This window comes from Melopsittacus undulatus, chromosome 3 (genome assembly GCF_012275295.1).
Source record: "Melopsittacus undulatus isolate bMelUnd1 chromosome 3, bMelUnd1.mat.Z, whole genome shotgun sequence".
NCBI classification, from domain to species: Eukaryota; Metazoa; Chordata; class Aves; order Psittaciformes; family Psittaculidae; genus Melopsittacus; species Melopsittacus undulatus.
The window spans coordinates 90,099,707-90,126,068 of NC_047529.1; the positions used below are offsets into that span (position 1 = coordinate 90,099,707).

The 26,362-nt window shown below is 42.4% G+C and overlaps 2 protein-coding genes across 3 annotated transcripts in view; one reads left to right on the plus strand and one right to left on the minus strand.

Annotated features, from left to right (window-relative positions):
• PCNX2 (pecanex 2) overlaps positions 1–10,719 on the minus strand; it is a 154,901-nt gene extending 144,182 nt beyond the window's left edge. The window contains exons 1-3 of the mRNA XM_005146038.3: positions 10,567–10,719; positions 3,891–4,096; positions 1,734–1,851 (exon numbers count right to left, since the gene is read on the minus strand). Coding sequence (XP_005146095.2) covers positions 1,734–1,851; positions 3,891–4,096; positions 10,567–10,719 — 477 coding nt within the window. The remainder of the gene's footprint in view (positions 1–1,733; positions 1,852–3,890; positions 4,097–10,566) is intronic.
• A 3,987-nt stretch (positions 10,720–14,706) lies between these two features.
• Positions 14,707–26,362, plus strand: part of MAP3K21 (mitogen-activated protein kinase kinase kinase 21) — a 43,493-nt gene continuing 31,837 nt past the window's right edge. For both annotated transcript variants that reach the window (XM_031046257.2, XM_005146039.4), the window contains exon 1: positions 14,707–15,451. In XM_031046257.2, coding sequence (XP_030902117.2) covers positions 14,707–15,451 — 745 coding nt within the window. The remainder of the gene's footprint in view (positions 15,452–26,362) is intronic.

Sequence of the window (26,362 nt, forward strand, 5' to 3'; positions counted from 1 at the left end):
TTAGAGCAGGTTGCTTGGGCCATCTCCAGCAGAGCTTTGAATATCTCCAAAGACGGAGATTTCACAACCTCTCTGGACAATCTCTTCCAGTATTTGACCACCCTCTTGGTAGGGAAAAAGAACCAAAACAAAACCCAACCATGTACAAAAACCATCAAATCTAATTGATCTAATTGGAGCTTTCACAGCTGCAAGTTGCAGCCACTGCATTTTATCCTGTCACTGGGCACCTCTGAGAGTGCTCAATCTTCTCTGCATCTTACCATTATGAAGCTCTTTTAGCCTTAATAAAGGTCTCAGCCTTATAAAGGCTAGAACATCCCATCTGCCTGTCCTAAAACATCATGTACCTCATTCCTCAATGACCCTGATGGCCTCTGCTGAATTCCATCAGCAAGTCAATGTCTGTGGGAACCCATTGGGGAGCTCAAAACTAGCACAATACTCAGAGAAATAATTTGGGAATCTAAAATCAACAGCGTAAGTGCATAACTAGAAAAAAGTTATTGCGAAAAGTTAATGTGGCTCTTTTCTGGCTGACAGGCATCAAAACCAAGAGGAAATAATAATTATCTCCTAAAATTTCATGGTGCTATTCTGGCACCAAGAACAGGACTAGGTTTGACAAGACCCAGCCTACATGTTTGAAAGCCCAAGAAGAAATGGGTTTGCAGAATGGACAAATACCAGAATACTGGGGAATGGGACCGAAAAAAAGGTAAAAAATAATTTACTTCATAAAAGAAAACTACTAATAAAATAAAACTATCAATGTTTGTGAATCATACAGATGCTACAAAAAGGTAAAAACACTCCAGGAAATGAGGACATAGTTCTGATTCAGAACAGGAGTTGAACAGTTTGCAGTAAATAGGGACACAGGATGGGGGTGGAGGGATATGAAGACAGAATGAAGTATCAAGTTGCTACTTATTCGGAGATCACTAACCATCCTTTGCACTGACTGAGGCAGGAGTCCTGTAGAAAAAAATAGCATGGGATCACATAATTAAAGATTTTATCACAGTATACATGGGGAGTAATTTAAGATTACACAGACAGTGTTATCCTGTTTCTTAATTTTTGCATAAACTCCTCAGCCTTTTCATTGTTCCTTCCTATTTTTCCTTTAATAACATCTACATATATCCTTTCATCACCTCATATACTGTTAATTTAGAAAACATGGTCAACGGCATGGAATGCACATATATGTATTTTTAACCTCTGGTAGACATCTCTTGGATTTAACTAAAGGGGGTTTATGCTTTGCTTAAATACTCAAGAGATGTTAGGCTAATTTTATAAGCATAAGTCCAGTTACACAAAACCAAACTATTAATGCTCCAAGAGCAGATCCTTTCTGAGGCAATGAGAGGTTGATCTGATTCTATTAGACTCTCCTTTCTCTAAAAGCAGCCATGAAAACTAGCTGCTCTTGGCAAGACTTAGTAAGGCCACTTGGTATCTATAGAGCAGACAGACCTGTCTTAAGAAGTCCAGAATTACATATACCAGTTTCAGCTTTGTAAACCCAAACCCTTAGGCCAAGGCTGACTGACAGCAGTGATATACACAGTGGGACCCACAGAACGACCCTTCCTCCTCGAGGCAGACCTACGGTTCAAGTGACCAGTACTTGGCAATACAGAACTCTGTGTGATAAGCTGGAGCAGGCAGATAAGCAGGACTGCACGAGATGAGGACACTATTACAGAAAACTGTGCACTAACCATTGCTCCAGGTGAGTTCTCCAAGTCCACAGCCTGTACCCTTGAACTATCATGAATTGTTTGGGTAGAGTCATCTTGGTTGGTCTCACTGATGACACCATTATTCCTGCTGTTATTGCTGGAAAGGAAGCAAATGAAAAATAAAGCAATGCTTTTTACCACAGAGGATCACAGTGTCTTTGGGAAGAAGCTGAGGAATAGTAACAGAATAGTAAAAAAGTAACACAGCACAGTGAAGTGACAGCATGTTTTTCCCCTTCCAATGCTAAAAGCACAGGGCTGAAAAATACTGTAGCCCCTTTTTGCAAATTCTTCCTCCCTAAGATAAGTTGATAAAACTAAATAAAAAAAAACCCCACCTCAATATAAAGTAGCTCTGGTGTATTAGGAAGTAGAATATTGCTATAAGAAATACAATGCCACCTTTTCAACACCCTGATGTGTACATAATCTCATTTAGCCTGCTTAAATTTGGGCTTTTCAGTTTGTGAGGTTGAGTTTTTTCCCCAAACACTTATTTTTAAAAACCCTACAGCTGTATATAAGCTATAAAATTATTTATCTAAAGGTATCACCTTTCCACAATTTTATTATGGTTAGGTGGCTTCAAAAAAGCTTGTTCAACCTCCTAAATACCAGGGTCTGTTTAAAAACTTCTGGCATCAATACTAAGTTCAGTATTTTCCGATCAGGTACTAAATAATGGACGTCCTAGAAGGAATAGTTACATGATTTAACAAGCAAGCTTTAAGTAATTCTACCTCTACTTTTTAGCCAAAATAAAGGCAGGATAATGAAAATTAGCATCCATTTCACTAGCCAGCGAACAGGGAAACACTGAAGTTCTTGTTTAATTTTGAGTCAGCCTAGAACAACAGGTGAGACTCTTAAATAGCTATAACCCACATAGGAAATAGCATTGTGGACTGATAAGAGCTAAAGAGGACTAGAGCCTGAAAGCCATCAGCCCATCCAAGATAAAAACCTTGTATGGTTAGTGACACACGTAAGAGGCATTTCTCAAAAGAGTCACAATGCAAGTAGACCTTGCCACTCCCAGCAATGTCACTACCAGGAGTGCAGCACAAACATGCATGTGTGAAGACACAGAAGCACAGTAGGTATACAAACAACCTTAATACTACTTAGCTTGCACAGAACTAGCAGTAGCAACTGTGAATGCATAAAAAAAATACCCAAAATTCTTGTGTACAGGGCTCTCTGATGAAGCTTGACTGGTAGTTGCAGCAAGCCAATTTGGTTTAAGCTTTGTTTGGGCTTTTCTACATACTGTCATTATGAGATGTACCTATTTCAGCATTTTCCACATCTCTCATAACACCCAGGAACACTAGAACCTACTTGGCAGTTTTATTTGTTTGTATGACTCAAGGTTGAAAAACCAGCAAGAGAAGTCTCCATTTATACCAAAAAGTGTACTGAATATTCTACCTATACCCAAACCTGGAAAATGTCAGCACTAGTCCTTAGCCCAATGCCATTTTTACCTTTAATAGCATCTCGACCTGGAAGCCACCTTATTGACTTTGATTATTTGCAGCAAAAACATAGTACTTGGATTCTCAACTGAGAGGCTGCAAATACTAACAAATGCTCCTAAGAAATAAATGTGGTTCTAGCTTTCTTCAAGAACAGGACCATAAAAGTATCATAGGCAGTCACAATAAAACATAAAAGGGGAAAAAGTGACTTACACATATAAATTTGACCTGAGAGGGAAATTACTGTAAGCAACACAAACTCAGGCTTCCAGAGCTGTAGTAAGACCACTTCCTCTCCTCCCCTCTTCCCAACAGGTAAGCACAGCAGGAAGAGAAAAGATCAAGCATCTAAGGCTTCCCCAGAAAACCTGGGAGAAGTTTTCTCCAGGATATTTTAGCACTTCCCAGATGGGTCTCTGCCTTCATCGTGCCCAGCTGCTGCCCCACCCTCTGAACCAGGTGCAGCTCTGCCTGCTTCTCCACAAGCATGCTGCAGCCACCAAATCTGAAAATGCTAAGCAGGTTTTTAGAAGTGCCGTTCCTCACACAACTGTAAGGAGTCCTCCTATAGCCAGCAGGCATTTCTGCTGTGCAGTATCACAGAGCAAACATCCATTTTGCAGAATATACCAGCAATGTGCAGTGAAAGCCTTACCTATGATCTGAAGGGTGAACTGTGTTTCTGTTTGGAACTTCTGTATCTTTATGTTGTCTTCCATTTTTTCTTGATAGCTTTTGTTGAATTACTTCGCCTTTATCAAACATCAGGTGTAGACGGTAACTGATCACCTTTATCACTGTGAAGAACACCGTCACCAAGCTGCAGTATGCAAACACCGTAATTGAGTTTGCTGGAAAAGCCTACAGAAAGAAATAGTAAAGACACAATCATAACAGTTTATCTTGAGAAGATGCCACTAAGTTTTTTTTTAAAGTAATTACTCCTAATTGTCTAACAGCTGTACCTCTATTGAATTTTACAACAAGAAGCAGTGCATTTTTATATGGAATAGTTGAGTTCTGCTCACAAAAAAGGTCTTTTCAAATTTGAAACCGCTTCACAAGTTTTAGTCTTCTTTTGATTAGCTGTGAAGATCACTTATTTCCTAACAAAGTCATTACAATCCCACAACTGACAAACATTATAAAGCCTCTTAAAATACTGCATTCCCAGGATAATGCAGCTGCAGCCTTTCCTGAATGAGTAACTGATAAAAATGTAGACACAAAATGAAACATCATGAACAGGAAACTAATTTTGAAAAATTCTGCCATCTTACCCTGCTTCTCAGTTATGATTTAACAGTAAAAGGCTGTAATTTGAGCTCCTTTTTTTAACACCTCAAAACATGTTCCCAAGTATCTTTACCACTGAGGAATTCTAAATCATTAATCAGGGCTAGTCAAAACAAATTAATAAAATGCATTTGGAGAGGCAGACTCTTTGAATTCTTTTCATAAAGTCCATTGTTGTTAATTTGCAGCTGTCTTTGATCTGTTTGTTGATCTGTGATGAGCACCATATTTCTTAGTCATCAAAATTAATTACAGTTCAACTATGGTCTGTAAAGTTCTTTCACAGACATGACATACTAACAACATTTTTGTATGTAAATACTTCCTTAGAGTGCAGGCAAATCACAGCAACAGACATTTGGTCGTTACAGCTGAAGGCACAGGACTTCATCATTATACATACAGAACACCCTTATGTATTGTGGTCATGCAGTTGCAGTCTCACAATGAATTTAATCTCAACTCAGGTTTTTGGGTTTTTAAACAGACCATTACTATATTCCTGCATAATTTTTAGTACAAGTGGAAGGGAGAAGAAAGACTTTCAATGCTGAAGATTTCCTAAAGCCTACTGAAGTAAGAATGGTCTTTACTTTGGCCTAAATGTATCATTTTAAGTATCAGCACTTCAAGTAAAGGAGCATTTGTATGTAAAAGATTAGAATTCTTTCCAGGTTCATAAATAAACCACACTGACCACACAGGTGAAGGGAAGAAGGCACACTTACTTAATCTCTGAAACAAGTCACCGCATTTATCTTGATGTTGAAATGAGTATGTTGAATCATTTCGGTGTTACTACAAGCAAGTGGGTTGCTATTCTGCTGCAGCTTTTGGCTTAGTGAGACTTCATACCTTCACAATGTACATGTGAAAGTTTTCAGGCAAATCCTTTTTTATGACTATTCTGATTCATATGCAAAGAATCTATTGCACAAAAGTGGAGACGCTATTTAGCATGTAGGTAGTACTAACAATCCTTAATAAGACAGGCATTACTTTCTACAAGTTGAGGCTTAGTCTTTTAAGAGTAGTTCATGGCACTGTGTATATACCAACACTAAGCATACCCTTCAGTTATTTAGCAAATCTGGGCCAGAAAGAAGATTGGTTTGCAAGGCACAATGCTCTCAGGGTATAAGGCTTGGTGGATGAGGGTGAAGAATTTGTGGTTTATGACTAATGTGTTTACAAAACATAAGTTTAAAATGGCTTGTTTCACAAAGAATGATAGCCCATTATCTATAATGGTTTGCTCAAATGAGAGATTTGTTCACTTTCCAATCTCTTTAATAAACACTAAAAAGCACAGGCCAAGCACTCCTTATTAAATAACAACTCAGAATGAGCCACTAGAAAATAAGTGCTCTATAGGTGACATTCACAAAGCTTGATAAATATTATATGAATAATGTCAAGGGGACACAACAAAAATAGACTTCCAGTACTGCAGTCTAAGCACGCATACAGCTTGCTATAAGAGAGAATCAAAGGAAGCTCCTAGATTTCTAAGTGGAAAAGAGGGCCAGTTTTAGCATCCACTGAGTGCTGCATGTCTTCATCCCTGACCTGTGACCGGATCTGCTGGAGAGCTGGGCCCTCAGCCTGCCCTTGGTTTCCCTGCCCATGTGCCCAGGGTACATAGCGTTGCCTCCCATGTACATGTCGTGTACACTCACAATCCCAAGCCTGCCTATGTATAAGGCAGCCAATGAATCCTCAATATTCTGAATCTGGGGGCAAGCTAAGTAGTACAAGCCACCAGGTTGGTCCCTGCCCGCATGAGTAATTAGGAGAAAGATGAAGCCAAGAACGGAAAGCCCTCAGTTTTCCAAATCAGGCCTCTTGCATAAATATGCAAGTGTCAGATGACTGCAGTTGGTGTTCCCAGGTACATATAGGTGAAAGCTATCAGATCTGCTTGAGCTGAGGAGGAATTAAGTTATAGACCACTAAGGAATTGTATGATAAATTCACTTTTGATGCACTATAGTTATAATTAGCCTGGTTTCCTATGGAAACAAGGTTTTATAATCACACCATGTGCCTGTGTACTCGTGATGTCTTTCCATTTCCTCTATGAATAACTTTGTAATTGTTCAGCTACTTTCAACTAACTCTGGGTTACTACACTGGGACAAGGTCACAGCAGCACACCTCATGTGTTAACAAGAGGAACCCATTCAACACTCTGACCACCCCAGTGAAACAAAAACCTTCAACTGAGCTGACATCTTATTAGAAGCTAGAAAAAAACATCCACAAATTCATTGGAAAGTAAGCTTCATAACATCCCACCACAGATTTCCGTAGAAGCTGAGCTCCAGCTTTCTTTGCTCTTGCCTGATTAAAAACTCTTACCATAACATTCTTTGTTTCCCAATAGCTTCTGTTATACCACCTACCAGAACAGCATGGGGTCACACAGAAAAATGCAGGCTGGTGCATTCAAAATGTGCCCTTACTATTGGAAATGCAAGAGAGTTAACCTGCCCATAGAGGAAGGGTCTTTACTTGGGACTTGTGCCATCCCAGACACTGCTCCCAGAGGAATATCTAAATTCTTCTTCACATGTCTACTAATGTTGAGTATCACAAAGGCAGAGGAGACTGAAGTATATACTTGATAACATAAAGGTGTGTAACTGTTAAACAAAATACCGCATCCCTTGTAAATTGGACTGAATTATTAAAGTCAGTTAGACCCAGATATATCCCACCAGATGCTTAAGCATCTGAGGCATCTTAAGCAAGACAGTGCTGCCCTGGGCATCACTACCTTCTTGTGATACAGAACACAGATGAGGGAACTTCCAGATAAATATTCAGTTACTACCATAAAGCTTGTATAAGTATCAGGGAGATTCAATATTAGAGCCAAACAGAAGCATTCTTCTTGTAAATTTGGTTGAATTGATAACCAAGAGATGTCCATCATGCACCATGGGACCTTGACATGCTCGTGAGGTGGGCTGACGCCAACCTCATGAAGTTTAACCATGCCAAGTGCAAGGTCCTACACCTGGGTCAGAGCAATCCCAGGCACAACTACAGGGTGGGCAGAGAAGAGATTCAGAGCAGCCCTGCGGAGAAGGACTTGGGGGTGTTGGTCAATGAGAAAATGAACATGAGTCAACTTCAGTGTGAGCTCACAGCCGAAAAAGCCAACCGTATCCTGGGCTGCATCAAAAGGTGCGTGACCAGCAGGTCAAAGGAGGTGATCCTGCCCCTCTACTCTGCTCTTGTGAGACCTCACCTGGAGTATTGTGTGCAGTTCTGGTGTCCTCAACATAAAAAGGACATGGAACTGTTAGAACAAGTCCAGAGGAAGGCCACGAGGATGATCAGGGGGCTGGAGCACCTCCTGTATGAAGACAGGATGAGAAAGTTGGAGCTGTTCAGCCTGGAGAAGAGAAGGCTGCGTGGAGACCTCATAGCAGCCTTCCAGCATCTGAAGAGGGGCTATAGGAATGCTGGGGAGGGAGTTTTCATTAGGGACTGTAGTGATAGGACAAGGGGTAATGGGTTAAAACTTAAACAGGGGAAGTTTAGATTGGATATAAGGAAGAAATTCTTTACTGGAATGGGTTGCTCAGGGAGGTTGTGAATGCTTCATCCCTGGCAGTGTTCAAGGCCAGGTTGGACAGAACCTTGGGTGGCACGGTTTAGTGTGAGGTGTCCCTGGCCATGGCAGGGGGGTTGGAACTAGATTGATGATCTTAAGGTCCTTTCCAACCCTAACTATTCTATGATTCTATGATTCTAAAACACTTGGGAACCCTGGACTGTTTGGTGGAATAAGATATTTAATTCTTAATCTCTTACGAGAATTGACATGGCAAAGTTAGAAGAGATCTCACTACAATTTTGCAAGTTGCTTTTAACAGTAGTGATGCTCCAAGTAATATCCCATTTATATTTTAAATCATATATTTAGTATTAAAAAGGATAAATGAGGAAGAAGGGGAAGAGATGAAAACAGATCTGCATTTTCAGGGGTGAGTAAGCTAATAAAGAAACCATTAGTACCAAAGCAAGCTATGCTGACAAAGCTAGAGAATGATATCCTCAATCCACACAACAGAAACAAGTTGATACTATAAGCTTCCCCATGCTACTGTCAGCACATCTCTGCTGAGCCAGTGTGAAAAATTTAAAAACAGCTGGATCAGTTTTGCCATTTCATTCAAGTCAAATTGTTTCAGAGAATTTCTTTGACAACAGTGTGATTAAGATTATCCCAAGCAAATGAAAATCTTAAGATTTTTTAAAAAACTCTAATTTGTTTTGACTTGCGATTTCAAGAAATGTCACTGACTGCTTTAGTCACTTTAGTCACTGAATCCAAAACTATTGGTGTGAAGTGTGTAACATAAATATCACCCAAACATTGCTGAATATTACAAATAAAATTCCCCAAAGAGAAAACAGTCAGTTAAAAAGCAGGTTCAAGCTTCTAAGTGGCAAGAACATACATCTTGCATAAAGTTTACAAAGCCCAACCACTTAAAAGCAAGAAAACACATACTTAAGGACATCATCCCTCTCAAGCAGCTGCATAATAAATGCATTATTCTTATCAAGAATAAAGAATTCCCAGAGCAGTACATTAGGCTCAAGAACACAAGTCCTGCATTTAACCAAATGATTTGTCAGAAAGTCAGCCACCCTGAGAAAAAGTCCATCTAGACAGGCAAAGATGGAGCCTGAGAGAGTGCTGTAGATAAGTTAGGTTTCCTCCATTTCTCTTTAAATAATGTCTTTCTGTTTTTCACCTTAGCTCTGACCTACAGTCTTTGTACCCAGTGTTCCTTTGTGGAACCCTGCATGCCTCCTTCATGCTATTGGTTCAGAAGTTTCCCACAAGGAAACATATATTCTTTCAGTTACATACTTACATCGGGGGGAAGGGGGGGGAAGATGAAGTTAACTTTTACCCGTTTTTTTTTTTTTAGTTTTTCTCACACATACCACTGTGACAATGAAACCTACAATGAAAGATTCTTGCTGGTTTGCATAGGAAATAGACCCTATCCATCACAAAAAAGCATATTGCTACCTGGGTTCATTAACTTCATGAGCCATGCTTGCAGAAATTGACTGCAATCCATGCCACAAAATGCAGTATGCCAGTTGATTTATTAAAAAACACAAGACTTGTTTTCACTGGGATTGCAGAGGGATACATGAACACTCTTTGCTCTTGAAAATCAAGCCAGTATCTGACCGTGTAGGGTGAAGAGACCTATTTGAAACTCTATCCAACAAGAAAAATTCTACAGAACTTAGTTAAGAATTTAGTTGAGTCACTGTGACAACTAAAGGGATTGAATATGGAAATTGTTTCCAACATTAGCAATATTAAGCTACTGAAAAACACACCAATAAATAGATGCAATGATACTTTTAAGCTTTTCTTACACTGTAGGAAAGTTCACAAAAATATAGGAAAAGTTTCAGATTTTCAAGTATAATAATTTCCAAGTCTATCAAACAACCTCTAGTTACTGAGGTTATTTATTTGCAGTGTTTAAATTTCAGCACAAATGGAGCTGCATGTCACAAAAACCATGTGACTCACCAATGACATTCAGCCAGGCATATTAACTACATTGTATTTGGATTTTTCCATTTATTTACCCTTCTTAGGAGGTAAGACTGGAGCAGATTTGAAAATAAAACGTCTCTAAAAGGGATTTTTTTCTAACGAAAGACCCGGCGGTTATTCAGCACCGGCAATGGCCAGCACTGCACCCCTTCCTAAGTTACCTTTCCCAACAGCTCCAGCTGGGGAAGAGGTCCATCCCCCGACCTGTGCTCCCACCCTATCCACCTTCAGACACAAGTCCTCACGTACAGACCGACATGCCTGGTCTTTAACCCCCTTGGGGTCTGTTTATTCCCTGTCGCACTCCCGCACTCAGCTCCCGCGTCAGGGCCGGGGTCCGCTGCGCCTTCCCCGCTCCCCTCCCGCCTCGCCTTCCCCGCTCCCCTCCCGCCTCGCCTTCCCCGCCACGCCGCGGGCCGGGTCTCACCAGGTGCATGGCCATGGGCAGCGTCAGCAGGAAGAGCCACAGATAGAGGTGGCAGCTGTTGGTGAAGGCGCCTTGCTCCGGGTCGTGGTACCAGCCCCCGGTCAGCGCCGCCCACACGCCCTGCCCCACCAGCCGCGCCGCCGGCGACACCATGGCCGCTCCCCGCCGCCGCCGCCACCGCCGCCGCCCCTCAGCCGCCCTCCGTCGCCGCCATGCCGGGCGCCCGCGGATTCTCCCATGGTGCCCTGCGACGCCGAGCATCCCGCCCGGCCCGGCCCGCCCCACCCCGAGCGCCGCCGCTACCGCTGCCACTGGCCGCCCTCCCCCGGTCACGACGCCTCTCTCGACCCCGCCGCGGTGCGGGCGCGCTGCCCCACTGCCGGGCCTGGGGACCGCGTCCGGGTGCCGGTAGCGGGCTGCTAGCACGGAGGCCGCAGGGCGGAGAGAGGCAGCGACGAGACGCTGCGGAGGTGGGGGGCAGTTCTGGCGCGGCGGCGTCCGTCACCGCGGCGTCCCGCCCGGCTGGTCCACAGGTGCAAAACAATGAGCGGTAAAGGAGCAGCAACGGCGTCAATGACTGGGCTGCGCTCCTCAGCGGTCACATCGCCCCAGCCGCTTTGCTTTTATTGCTAGCTGTTAATTCAGCCTGGTACATCACGAGCTTCCGAGCTTCAGCTCTGACCGGTGCTGGTGACGATCTTTTTATGTTGGTTTGAGCTGTACTTTGGGCACACAGGTGTGGGAAGTCCCTAAAAGCCATTTGTTTCCTTTCAAGAATGAGTTTAGGGTAAAACAGTCTGCTCTGTGCTAAGGTATTTTACAGCAGCTGGCAGCAAATTCACAGAGTGAAGGGACACATCAGTATGTGAAGCAGTGGGGAGTGGAGCTAGAAGATAGAGCCAAGGACAAGCTTTGATCAGGATAGGCCAAAGGCAGTGAAAGATGTGGCATAAAGATACAGGGCATACCCCTGTGGGCCACTCCCGAAGGATGAGCTATAAGGATGGGTCATGAATGCCAGAGCTGATTCCATGCAGCACTCCCGCCCTCTCACCTGCTACCCTCAGAAAATAGCTGTAAACTTCAATTGTACATCTCTCATCAACCCCTTCCAGGGACTTTCAACATGTACAAACTTTCATTGCCGTCAGTTTTGCGAAGGATGCATGTACAAAATGGAGGCAGACAAGAAGCTTGAACATCACTTCACCAGATCTACCCTGCTTCTGTTGTTCCTGACTATGGCTAGGTCCTTGGACTCCACGCGCCATTCCAGCATGCTTTGCATGGATTTTTTAGACAACAGTAAGAGACCAAAGATGCTATTAAACAACCATATCTGTGAGCTAATTAAGTGCATCTCAGCTCACTTCCTGCTATTGCAGGCATTGTAGTCATGCTGTATGCTTCTGTTGGCTTAATGGGAGGGATGACACAGCAGGATGGACAAGCAGCTGGGTGAGGGAAGAAAGAGCACCACTTCCTTCAGCAGTGCAGGCACCCTACCAAATTCTGTGTACCTACAGCCACAGGGCCTGACAAACACTGCTCAGTGCATCCTTGGTAAGCCGCAAGCTCTCTTAATGTGTGTGAAGGAGGTGCAGTCCCAGCAGTGCTTCACGACCTGCTCCTGTAAACACATCTCATCCAAACCTCCCCATTGTCCAGTGGAAATCAGAAAGTTTGTTGTTGTAAATGTAATCACCGAGTCAAGTGCAATAACAACAGCAAAATCATATTTTTCTATGTGCAGTGATTAAAAATGTTAATTTTTAGAAACTACTGATTTTTTTTCATATATCTGCACAGCTCCAAAAAAGAAAGATGACTAAATAAAGGTGGAAATGGAAAGCTTCTTCAAAACCTGCTCTCTTCTGAATTTTGGCACTTCCAACAGATGTAGGTTATTATTTGGAAGCCCCAGGTAATGCAGGCTTCATTAGAGCTGGTGTAACATTGCATCTTATTAGGGTGACTTGTCTGCCCACCACTCAAATCTTTCAGCTCTTCCTCATCTCTGGATAACGTTGACACAGAAAATATTTTGGTTTAAAGGTACTTGCAGGAATGAAGGGTTCCTGTGGTTCCAGCCATGCATACATGTGCCGGGCACAGGGCAGATGCACGGTCCATTCTATACGGTTGCAGGAGTGCCAAAGATGCGGCACGTTTTCTCTTTCCCGTTGCCAGTGATGTGCCGAGCCGAAAGCTTTGCCGGTGGTGCGCTGCTCTTCCCAGCGGTGACTCCACTAGGTGGTGCCACCAGAAAAGTGACGGCGCTCCGTGGGGTTGCCCGTGACGCGGTTTCCATCATTACAACTCCTAGGAGCAGCAATTACACCCAGATCTGATCGTGCTGGATGCTGAAGAAACACTGAACCAAGAAAAACGCTAGCGCAGCAATTGCTAGCAAGCAGTAGCACTGCAGAGAGCGAATTTTGGAATAATAGTTCTAAAGAAATATTTAAACTGTTCACTGTACTGCAACCAATACCTTGCCTGACCCAAAACATTCCATACTTAATTAGTTCCTGTAGATTCTTTTAGATAACAGATCAAGTTCCAGGTGGAATTTGTGTGGTAGCATGCTTGTATTACAACACACTGTATGGCTTTTATAATAAGACAAATATGCAGATAAGAAAAAGGCTTATAATTACCTCTCTGAATAGCTGCAAGGCAATCTCCTATATTAAAGGAAATGGGAAAAGACCGGATAGACATGCTGGTGCTGTATTCTTTCTTTTTGGTAGAATGGTTCAGTAAGTCATTTTCTGTGTAATTTTTCTGCATGGATAACTATAAACACGGTTTAGACTGTGGGATAAACAAGAATTTAATGATTTTTGATACTGTAATTTTATTTTTTTAAGTTATTGTCTTTATTTTGCAACCTTAGTCCTGTGAATACACAGCTGACAGTTTTGTCAGCTGACAGGGATGCACCCTCTGGATGTGGGTTTTCGTGTGAGAACTCACCATTAACCATGCTGGTTTACTCTACCTGGCAGTGTGGTTTGACACATTCCCCATGCTTTTCCTACCCATCCATGGGCTTCCCCTAGCAGTAGCCATGTCCATAACCACGGTGCTGCCGCACAAAGTGATCAGCTCTGAGGATGAAAACCCACCTTCTTCCGCTTCGAGCCATGCTTCCTACAGCGCTGACAAGAAGAGGGTACATCCCAGCCCACACACTTCCCTCTAACTTCCAACGAAACGTCTACTGCAGTTTAGGAAATGATGCATTTTTCCACCTAAACTCAGGAAAATCTTTATCCAGAAATAGCATATACACAGCACTTGCTATTTCCAGACAACTTCTTAACAAAACAACTGTGTGTGATCCTTTTAATTTGTGAGTGGAGGGGGGACCAGGCATGGGAGAAAGTCCATGAGCGGTGAAGGCGGGTGGAAGACGAAACACGGACTGAGGAAGCGCTTTTTCCTCAGAAACTACTGTGTTTTCTTCTGGTAAAGCCCCAAAACCGCACAGTGAAGGAGAGGGGAAGCTGCCGCTGAAGGCGAGGTCCAACCCTTGACCTGCTCTGCTGCTCCTGAGGGACAAGGCAGGCTGGGCCGGACGCCGGAGGGCGGCCTGCACCGAGCGCCGCTCCCCTCCCGGAGACCACAGTCCCCCCGGACCGGACAGCACACCCCGCTTGGAGCGGGGTCACCGCTGCCCCCGACGGGGTGGGCCCATCCCTGCCGCTATCCCCTCCCCTCCGCCGGGCGGGACCGCAGCGACCGCCTCAGCCTCGCGACCGCCGGCGCCCCGCCCCTCCCGCGGCGGCCGGAGCCTGCCAGTCTGCGCGCGTGGGAGGGGCGGGCGCGGGTACCCACCTGCCTACACGCCCGCTCCCTCAGTCCTGCGGCCCCACGTGACTGCCGGGGGCCAATCCCCGGGGCGGGGCAGCGCGCGGGGGCGGGAGGGAGAGCGAGGGGCACCGCCACTCCCCTCCTCGCCTTTCCCCTTGTGCGCCTGCGCTCTACCTGTCCGAGACCGGCGGCGGCGGCAGCAACCGGGCTGGGTGAGTCCCGCCCCTTCCCCTCCCGCGGCTCCCGCTTCGCGGCGGCAGGTGAAGATGCGGCTGGGCGCGCGCCCCCGCGTCGGCGGCCGCCGGGGCTGAGGTTGCTGCCATGGCTGTGCCGGGCGCTGGGGCGGCGGCCACCGCCGGCGGTGGCGGTCCGTGCCCGCTGTGGACAGCGCTGTACGACTATGAGGCGAGCGGCGAGGACGAGCTGAGCCTGCGGAGGGGGGACGTGGTGGAGGTGCTGTCGCAGGACGCGGCCGTGTCCGGAGACGACGGCTGGTGGGCGGGGAAGATCCGCCACCGTCTCGGCATCTTCCCCGCCAACTACGTGACCCAGCAGCCCTGCGGTGGGGCGGCTGCGACGGGCAGCAGCGTCGGGCAGAGGGACCCCCCGGGGAGCCTGACGGAGATCGACTTCCAGCACCTGGAGCTGCAGGAGATCATCGGGGTGGGGGGCTTCGGGAAGGTGTACCGGGCCACCTGGCGTGGCCGCGAGGTGGCCGTGAAGGCGGCGCGGCAGGACCCCGACGAGGACATCACGGCCACAGCGGAGAGCGTGCGGCAGGAGGCCAAGCTGTTCTCCATGCTGAGGCACCCCAACATCATCGCCCTGCACGGGGTCTGCCTGCGGGAGCCCAACCTCTGCCTCGTTATGGAGTTCGCCCGCGGCGGCTCCCTCAACAGAGCCCTGGCCGCCGCCGCTGCTCCCGGGGCCGGGGCTGCCCGCGGGGGCCTCCGCATCCCCCCGCACATCTTGGTGAACTGGGCGGTGCAAATTGCCCGCGGCATGCTTTACCTGCACGACCAGGCCATCGTCCCTATCCTGCACCGGGACCTCAAGTCCAGCAACAGTGAGTCCCGACTGGGGAGCGGGGTAGCGGCGTGGGAGGGAGGAGCGGCCTTCGGGCTGCCGCGGGCGACAGAGGCGACAGCGAGGCAGTCCCCGTCCCTCTGCCCACCGAGAGACCGGTTAGGCCCGGAGGGGGCCCGGCGTCACTGGCCCGCACGGGAAGCGAGTGCCCAGGCCTGGACGGGATCTGTCCGGAAGCCTTTTTCACTGGAAGATGGGTGTTCCGACTTGCTTGGGCACCCTCAGTAGAGGCTTGGGCAGGCGGCAAGTTGGTTGCCGTGGCTGTGAGCTTGTTCTGGAGTTGTTGTAGAAGGTAGGGAGAAGAGGGTTTACCTGCAGCGCACTCAAAAGTCTTGTTCTCTCGACGGAGCTCACTTAAAGCGATGCGGGATAAAGTCCTGTGTGTCACTACGATTGCAGTGCCACAAGACTTGCTCTGCTCTGATGGGTTGTGTAGTCCTAGCTTTCAAAAGTGCCTTGAAAGAGAAGGTTTTAGCAAGGGCGGTGCTTCTGTTTCGCTGTCAGTCGTATATGTATTTCTGTTTTAGATTGCATGCATTTAGCATGGGTAAAATTTACCCACTTAATGAGCATCGTGGCAGAAAATACAATAGCTTAAGAACAACAGAAACTCTTGTGCAGTTGCCAGATTTGCTTTCAGCCGTTGGCATGGACAAAAGTACCTGAAAGAGTGAGGGAGTTGCTCAGTTCATGCTTTGATGAATCCTTGGTCCATATGTAGATGCAAGAGCTTCTAAGATTTTGGCAGCTGTGATGCTGGAAGGCTGGCTTACCAGAATAGAGGGGTTTATAACTTGCCATTATAGGTGTGTTTTGAATTGGTGACCTTAAAGTGGAAATCTATGTATTTCCATAAATGTTTGAGGCCATTTCAGCTCACTTTTGTTCCGAGTTGCCAAATACCCAGCAATATGTTACTCTCTTTTTCTAGTTAGGAGTCTTTAAGTGGTCTAGTAGAAATAAAAAAAAAAAAAAGCTTCATTCAAGTTTAAAGCACTTTATTTAAAAGGCTTTTGCAAGTGAGTCTTGAAGGTCATCATGCATGGACTGTTAAGACAAGGCTCAGTCATGGGACTGTTGCTAAGGATACTTTCACTCTTTGCTTGATAAAGAAAGGACCTAGCACAGCAACGTTTGTGATTCTGTTTTTAACACAAGATGATGAACTCTTCAACCTACCGTTAGGGTGATGGCCAACACCTTAATTTCTAGGAAGTTGTCTGTAGGCAGCTAGTACCCTCCTAGTTTGCTGCTGTTGTTTGGCGTAGTGTTGTACCTTGAGTATTTAGTGGCTTTCCTCAGATAAAGTGGGTTGCTGCATGCTGGCCTTCTAAGGTGACAATGGCAAAGTTTGTATCTGAAGTCAATTCATAACCCTGCTGGTTAGTGTAGTGCTTAGAGCTGAGTTGGTTACTGCTGTAAGCTGATTACTGTTATTATCTGTGTATGTGGGTAGTGGCAGAGCATCTTAAAAAAATCTTCAGATTATAACCTCAGCATATGGGCCTCTTCACTGGTTTCGTTGTTGTCTTCTGTTGCACATGCACTTAACTTTAGCTACTTAGTTTTCTTACCCATGTGTCTCAACCTTGGTGAAACTTGAAGACAGTATTGAATGCTAAATAGAATCCTGTCTGTTGATCATAGAGCTAGATGGTATAATTGGAAGACAATGGTGTGCTAGTGGTATAACATCTTATGGTAATTAAGGTCAATAACATGCATTTAAAATTTCTGTAAATCGTGACACTATCATCTGTTCTGTTAACTCATGAATTCATCAAAGATTTCACTTCATTCTTTTATTGTAGTCCTTTCCTGTCTTGCACAGTGGGAGTGGAAACCTGCTAGGGTTGACTGATTGGCTTGCTTAGTGTGGGTAGTAACAGTTCAGCAGTGGCTACAGTTGCAAGACAGGGATCTGTAGCAGCACCCCTTCCTCAACTGCTCACCACTGCTTTCAATGAACTGCTGATGATGGTGGCTCTGTCCTCTCCATTAGGCACCTCTAGGTAGTATACAGATATATCAGTTTTGTACTAACTTAAGTACTTAGAAGGATTTTTTTTTCTTTAGACAGCAAATTAGAAAAATGACTGCCCTTAACATGGCAGAGTAAGGAATGCTCCCCAGACTATTTCCCTAGAAAATAAAAAAGAACTAGTTTTTCCAGCCAGGGGCTGGGAGCCCCTTCTACCAGTATATTTGATCCAGAAAGGGTGTACGTCTGGGCTTGCAATTGGCAGGCGATAGGCAAAAGCAAGCATCTCAAAGGCAAGTGTGTTATTTCTCTCCAAGCAATTTCATGGAGTTGGGAATCTGTAGGGCAGCATATATAGCATAGTTTCACTGATGCTAAATTGACATGACACAAACAGAACAACCTTGAGAGCAGAGGGTTTTTAGCAACAGTGACCATCTAGGTTTGGATGCCCAAGTTTCCTTTTTGGAGGTGGGAGAAAGTTGTTGTTTCTGCCAAGGCAAGAAAAGGGAATTAAATAGATATTCAAATGTTTTCTGCATTGGGAAGAAAAACTACCGAACTTGTATGTTAGGCTGAACAAAGAAGTAAGGGGTAACTCCTGTTTTGTGGGTAGCAGTTCCTTCAGTTCTGGAGTCCATATAAAATTATATTTAAAGATTATTCAGGAATAGATAAAACAAAGGTACAAAAAACACTTCAGCTTTAGATATAGTAAAACATAGTAACTCTGTCTCCTGGGTACAAACTTAGCCTTGATTAAGTATAAAAACTGAATATAAAAAAGTTAAATTTTACTGAAAATAGAGACAGGAATTTATAAGACTGGACACTAATAGTTACATCTGTCTTTTTAGCACATTTCGCATATTTTTCTGACTCCTTGAAAGGGCAACTTTTTTCCTCTGTGGGGGAATAAAATTGCTTTCTTCTGGGCAAGGACACGCCATTAGTTTACAGGACCTGTGATTGTTTAAGGGCTTGGTGCAGTCTCTCCTGATTCTTTTTTAATATTCTGAAGAAAGCTGATAATATGTTCAGATAGAGTATGCAAGGGTTTTACTTTCTGAAGTCTAGTATAGCAAAAGCAGTTCATGATTCTGAGACTGACTTCAGACTGTGCAGGCCTTCTGCCTTAAAAAAATGCCCAATAAAAGCACTTTATCTTGAGTGCAGCAGCTTTGTACTTATAGGAAGCCTTACAAGAAATTCAGAACATCTTGTGTATGGCATAGACCCATCCATGAATACGAACTCAAGCACAAAGTTGATTCTGTGCAGATTATATGTACTAAAACAGTCCTCATGTGCTCATTTGTCATAGATGGATATTGGAGTAAGGTTCAGTTTGCTGTGACTTGCACCAGGTCCTCTGCCATCCCAGTATTCTTTGCAGCCCTCAGCTCTCTGAAGTGTGCTGAGTTTATATTCCGTTTTGAAATTGTCAAGGACAGCTTGAGTTTCAAGGATTGTTGAATAAGACCGTGGATGTGACAATGCTAATGAGTGCCATACCTGAAATCTGAGGGAATCAAACATACAAGAGAACAGTGAAACTGAAATTGGACAGTCTACTTTAACATGACATTCTTCAAACTAGTCTCATGAAAAGCAGTCAGAAAATAGTAATCACTGGGTTATAAAACCTCCAAAGGAAGTGCGATGTGGTTTTGCAGAATTTTTGAATCGGTTGCTTTTGATGATGGAAGGTGTCTTAGAGTTTGAGGAAAGTGAGAACAGATTATCTCTGGTTCTTTGCTTTTGCAGGTTATTTGCAGTAGAATTGGTCATGTTACTCTACTAAACATCTTTAAAATACTTTAGAGATGTTTTCAAGAATTCATTGAAACTGCTTTCTCTCTAACTTCTCCACCTAGCAACTTTAGGCTATCTGTTCAAGGAGAGGAAGAGAAAGAAACTAGGGTTAAACCTGACATCTTCTGAACTTATTTTATTGCTTGGGTGCATAATTTCTCTCTTGACTCTGTTTTGAAGAGGGAAGGCTTGTTCACATGACAAGTAGAGCTCTCAGGATTACTTACTTGCATGTTATGAAGTGTTTGAAATTCAGAATCTTCTGTTGCATGGTTACCAAGAAAAATTAAAAATTAAGTTCTATTACAGTTGTCTTTGGTAGTTCTGAGGGAGAAATGGCTTTTCAGCAGACTTGAGCTTCAGCCTAACTTTCTTTGGAAATAAAGTTCCAAGATGCACTCTAATGACAGTGAAACTTGGAAAACTGGGGGTATGTATTTGGCATCTTCCTCTCCCCATGGTGCTTTCAGTTGTGGAACTTCTGCTCTGCTGTTCCCTTTCGCATCCCCAGTGTCCCCTCTGGGCTAGGCCTGACTGTCCCAGGGTGCCCACCTCCAGTACTGGGTGACTCCTGCGCCTCCTATGGCAAGCTGCATATACGCTTTAATTGGTTTGAAACTGCTTGTATTGCCCGGCTAGCTGCTAAGCTCCTACTGGCTGGCCTCTCTGAGCTCTGGAGAGCAATGGACATTTTTTGTTTTTCTGGCAGAACAAAGTGGAGTTCCTCTTTAGTAAGGCAACTGACTTTCATAAAACCCATAGCAACCTTATCTCTGAGAACATGGTATCATTTTGACAAATGTCACTCAGATAAAATAGTGGGACCAGAAGTTATTTAGCAGTTTAAAATTATTATGCTGTAGTTTTCCATGCTGCGTTCATATAGGAAGTAATGGTACTTTAATGCTTGCACTATTCTTAATGACTTAAATTGCATAAAGATAAAAACTGTTCCAGGTACACCAGCTTCCTATCCCTTCTCTGAGTGGCAGTAGCCCTGCCTTGTGCTTTGCTGTAAAGATAATGCTGCAGCATTACAACATAAAAACTGGTTATACATCCTGAAGAATGTGGAGATGTATAGCAGGAAGGAGCTGAAGTTTTAATAACCTTGTCCACTTATCATTCTTAAAAAAAAAGAACCCAAACACAAAACCCAACAAAAAACCCAAAACAAAACCACAAAAAAACCCCACATCAAACCACACTTATGCAAACTGTGGTAGGATTACAGAATTTTGTCAGTTTGGGAAGCAGCATTTCTTTTGAAGGTAATGGTCTATTAAAAGTTAGCATACCATTGAATTTTAGTATGTTTCTCTTTTGAATATAATTATGTCACATGAAAATATTCTACTTTGTTTCACAAAACATTGCACCCAGTAATTTGTTTCATTATTTGATGTGTGCTCAGACTATGTAGTTAGGGATTTTATTTTTTTTTTTAGAGACCCTGAAGGCAGGTTGGATTCTGTGGGAAGAGGCAAATGCTTAGCAGCCGTGGGCTATAACGTATCTTTTTCCAGTTCATCAAGGGAGATGTTTTATGTTATGCTTGTATTATATTTACTTGGTATTTTTACTTGCAGCACATAAATATGTTGTATACTTTGTGTTCAGAAAGATGCTGGAATTAAAGAAAGATGCTGGAAGTTAAGAAAGAACAGTTTTGAATAACTGATTGCTGTGGCTGTCTCAATCAGCAGTAGAATTATCATGCTGATATATCATAGCAGCTAATTTTCATTTGAATTATGTGTTCCAGCATTTAAAATTAATATTCAGGAACTTAGTGATTTTAATATAGTATCTGTCAAACAAGATTTTGTGAACTACTGATCTGTAGCACAGTATTTGTTTGTATAGTCTATAAGCTTCCAGAGGAGGAGTAACATCCAGCAGTTATTTTATTTGTATATGAGAACTTAACTGCAGTAGCCATTTATTTTACATCAGCCTCCTACCTTCTAAATTTGCTACTGCTTGATGCTTTTCTGTATCTCTAGTCTGGACATTAACAAGTGGGAGAAAAATTGCTCTTCAATTTAAAATGAGTTTTCTCAAAGTTAACAAGGCTCAAGAGCATGTATACATAGCCTTTAATGCTGAAAACAAGATTCTAAGCTGAAAAACTAGCTAAATGTAATGTAATTAATTTAAAACATAGAACTTTAGATGCCCCTATTTATAACTAATTTTCAATACAGGCTTTCATTTTAATATTTCCCAGACTATGTCCATCTGACAACTGTAGAGTTGTTCCTTATTTGGTGTCGAGACTCTTTACATCTTTAACAGGTAGGATTATTAACTCAAGAATAATATTACTTAGATCATTTTCTGGATCTTACTTGGTTCGTTCTTCATGTCTTTCTCCTCTCCCTGTCTTTGTTCACTCTCTTTGCAAGATACCAAGTACTCTGTTTTACAGCTGTTGGAAGATTTGGATTTTTCCTTTTTTCCTGCTCTGCACTGGATTCTTTCCTAGCAGGTTTCTGCAAGTTTATGTGTACCAATGTTTCTGTTGACCTCTTCATGCCCAGCAATGGGGAGTCTAGTCTGTTTGTCACACTTGCTGACCATCTTTTCTGAAAGAGAGTTCTGTTTTGGGTGAGGTTGTAAGTTTAATTGTAGGGCTTTACATTAGAGTGTTTGTACAGTTTGTATATTAATGAAGACTTCAAGCATTACTTTTTGTTTGGTTTGTTTGTTTTCTTTTAAACAAGCTGTTACCCCAAGATATGGTCACATACCTACCAGCCTCTGAAAATTGTGCTGTGCAAGCAACCTATTTCCATAGAATTTAGTAGAAAAACAGCTAAGCACCTCACATTACCTGTTAAAATATTTCTATAACATTGTTCATTTCCCGGGACAGTGAGAGATGAATTTAACTGCTGACTATAATGCTTGTGCAATGAGGTATTGTACCTAAAACAAAAAAACAAACAGAAAAAAAAAAAACCCAAAATCAGAACGCAGAGTAGGGTTGGAAGTTGGGCATCGGTAGTATTAGCCTGGCATTAGAAAAATTTGAGATATAATTGTGTTTCCAGTTGCAGATTTCTCTCTTCCCTCCCCCTCTTCCCACTCACTTGCCCTGCCCCCCCAAATGAGGCTACAAACACAATGCATGCCTTTGGACCTTCTCACCAAATATTAAAAGTTCCATTAAAAAGTTATGTTCTGCAACCCCAAAAGAATAAAGAGGTGACACGTTATTGAACTGTATTTGGATGTTGAATGTTGGTTTGTGTTTTCTTTGACCTAAGAAGAGAATGGCTTTTTGTTTGCAGTCTGAAAGTTTTCTTATCACTAAGTACAAACTTTTTTCTAAACATGCTTCAGTGTTTCAAGTTCTGAAACATGATGGCCTTGAACAATGAACATTTGCAAGGAGTGTTTGCAATGTGGGTGATTTCTGTCCTTGAATTTTATTTCTGATGGTTTCTTAAAATTGAAGTTCAGCTCAGTGACCTTCAGCAATAATGCTTCTAAAAAGTGCAGTGATTTTTTTTTTTAATTTTGAGTTTGGGGAGTGCTACTTTGGTTTGTTTTCTTTTTGTTTATTTAATTCAATGGACATGGTCTGTATGTAGATGCAAATATATTAAATGTATCAAATACCAATGACTTGGTTGTCTATAGTAGCAGTACCATAATAACAACTGGTGTCAGAAATGTACATTCACAGGCTGACAGTTTAAAACTAATGTCATTACTTTTACCTTATTTGACCACATTACTGATAGCTTACCTCAGATAAGGAACTAAAAGTAAGTGAATGCTTAAATTTTGACCCACTTGCTGCATCTTAAGGTCACGGGATGTATACAATAAGGTGGAAAAGTCACGTATTTGTATAATGTCACCACAGAAGTATTCTTCCTTCTTGGAGCTTCCTGGCAAGTTTAACCTTTTTTTGTGTGTGGGGTCATAGCTGCAGTTAAATCAGTCCTAGACATGCTGGTGTTGGCTACATAATCATGCTTTGTTCTCTTCACAGTGACTAAAATCTGTGTTTTGGCAGGTGTGCTATTAACTTGGAGCTGATAAGTTAGCCGTCTCAAAAATGCAGGGAGTAACTGCTTCATTTCTGTAGTTCATTATGGGACAAATTAACCCTTGGAACTGGTTATGTTATAGTATTACATGTTTGGGCAATTTTGTGTTTTTTGTCGTTTTTTTTTTTTTTTTAGGCTTAGATGCCAGTATGCTTTCTGAAACTGACTACATTTATTTCCTTCTGTAAAAAAAGAAAAAAAATTGTACTTTTTAACTTAGTACTGAGTGTTACAGTAATTATGGAGTCAAAAGAGCAGGTTTTCCCTTCCATTTCTCCTCCCAAGAGAAAGAGAGCACTGCCAAGTTTGCAGTTTTCATTTCAAAATAAGTGGTTTGCCTTTGCTGTTAAAGAAGATTAGAGTTCTTGGAAACACACAGTCCTGAGGGGCTGTTCCTCAGCTACTGAAGAAACTGCAAGGATGGAATGCAGCAATCCTTCTACCCCACAGAATATGTTTTGATTTTTCTTCTCCCTCCTATGTTTTGTTTTTTGTTTTTAAAAATAATTAAAAAAAGTTGTCTCAAAATATCTTGTTCGTTCCAGGGTGGGGCATTTTTTTTTGTTTTTGTTGTTTTGTTTTCCCTGCTTTGTTTTGAAACAGGTTGTTTGGCAAAAAGTGTTTGAAATCAGTAAGATTCTTTCAAACACTTGATAAGAGAAACTTAGAGCCTAAGAATTCTTTATGGAGTGTAATCTATTAAAATTCCTTATATAAATGATATTAGAGGAGTTTCATGTCAACTGCTGGGTTTGAAGGAAACTCAGTGACTAAACTTGATTAAGCATCTACAATCAGTGTTTGGTTTCATAACAGAGGGCATATTTGAAGGGTTTGAGAATTTTTTTGTCCTCAATTTATTCAACTGGTTCTTTTCAGTAGTAATTTTTTTCAGAGATGACTTTACAATGAAAAAAGTAGCAAAGCTGGATTCTATCTGTACATCTCTGACTAAAGCTAGATGTAAAAGGTTAGCTCTATTAATTCTGAAATACTGCTTGTCTTCTCACTTAGTACAGCAGCTGATGTGTGGCTTCATTGAGCAGCTGGCTGTGCAAGGAAGTCTTCCCCACCCATCTCCAGATACAAGTTTTCCCCTCTTCCATGTGTCAGCAGTATCTCTGCTTGCATGGTCAGTAGCTCTGAGTTAAATCAGCTGAGGGATCCAGCAGAAAAGTACTCTAAGCTGCTTATTTGCAGGCTTTATTTTTTGCTGAGCTGTCTGGCTAGTTGAGTCTCTCAAGACTAGCCAGTTGCTAGACTGTGAGTGGGGAGGAGAAGCTGTCAGGATGAGGGGTTATAACTGGAGAGAAGATTAAGATAAGTATTTTAGTGACAGCAAGCTCTTACTGTCTTGGTTGTGACATCAGCCTACACCCTCACACTTCAGTTTGGGTAGTGAACTTCACCTTTAAAGGTAGAATGTGGTTTGAAGGTTTTTTAATGTTTTTGTGTATGTATTTATGTTAAAACTTTTCTGAACTTTAATTTTGAAGTGACTTTTTTTGTGCGATAAATATTTTAATTTCAGTGCATCAAACGTACCTGGATAAAAATCACGAAAAATGAAGCAACAAGGAAGTACGCAATTGCTGAGTGTAGTATGTTAAAATCAGGAAAAGTATGCCAACTATGTAAATACTTCCGTGTATTCAGAAGCCATGTATGCTCCTGATTAGCTTGAAATATCAAATTGCATCAAGTCTTGTTCTATTTACTTAGTACCCCCCCGCCCCCCCAAAAAAAAAGATACTATAAAGTATTCTTAGGGTGGGGTTTTTTGTGTGTCTTTTGTTGTTGTTGTTGCTATTGTTTTAATTAGATCTTGAAAAAGTGATTTGACTAGTGATAGAATGATAACTTGTTAGTTCTGAAGGAAGGTAACCTCTGTCACCTCTTGCCCCTGGATGCTATTTTTGAGATTATGAACCTCAGCTACATTGCCCTGTTGAATTCTGTGTGTTGTATGGCATATATTGATTTACTTTGTTTTGAAAGGAATGTCTAGATCTTGAATTTCGGGTTAGGGAAGTGATTAGTATGCTTTCTGAAAGCTTCTGTTGAAGGAAACTGTACCCGATACATTATATGTTGGCTAAGACTCCTTTTGCAATTTCAATATAGAAGCTTTACTTTGCTTTACATTTTGTTTCTTTAGGAACAGGAAGGAGTTCTTTAAAAAAAAATAAAAATCATTCTTTCATAACAAAGGTGTTGTTCTGTGAAAATAGATGCACAGCCACTTTGTGGAATTTGAAACTAGAAGAATATTTTAGGAATGACTGATTCACCATCTAACTATTATTGCTAGTTGTTCTTAGCATTTCTTTCTAATATACCTGCATTTTGGTCACTGTTTTATTGCTTTGTAAGAAATAATAGCAAGCACAGAAGGAAGAGCTTAAAAGAAAGTAGATACTGTGTCAAGTAAGTAGGGAAGCTTCCTGGTAGGTGCCGCATAACTGAGTGGTTTCAGTTTTAAAGCTAAGTTTCAGTGTTGACTGATTTCCATGTAATTGTAAAATTATGGAAGAATTGCTGTAATGAAGTAACTTTTCTTAAATGTAATATTTAAATAGGAGAACTAAACTTAATATTTTATTAAGCAGAGTACTTGGGAATGTTTAGTGTATAGTCTGCTTTTGATTTTTTTGCTGATGCAATATCCAAATCCTGAATTTTTCAGAATTTAGTGTTGATTTGCTGCTTAAATGAATATTTGAATATGTAATTGCAAACACTTTTTACCTGTGGTACTTCCTCTTACTGCACAATAGAAATGTCTGGTTTGCATTACAGAACTATACGAACAGCAAGAGAAGCACGAATGGCAGGCAGTAAAGTAACTTGTAGCATCTGCAGCCTGTGCCAGTAACTTGTTAAAACTGCTTCTTTCTCTCAAGTTTCCATTTGCTCAAAGTTGCTTTAATAATGGTTATTAAAGAACTGAAAGGAAAGCAAAAAAATGGTGATGCAAAGTGTGTAGAAGCTGTTGAAATCTCTCATCCCTCTTTCTCTCCTTTTCCCTCTA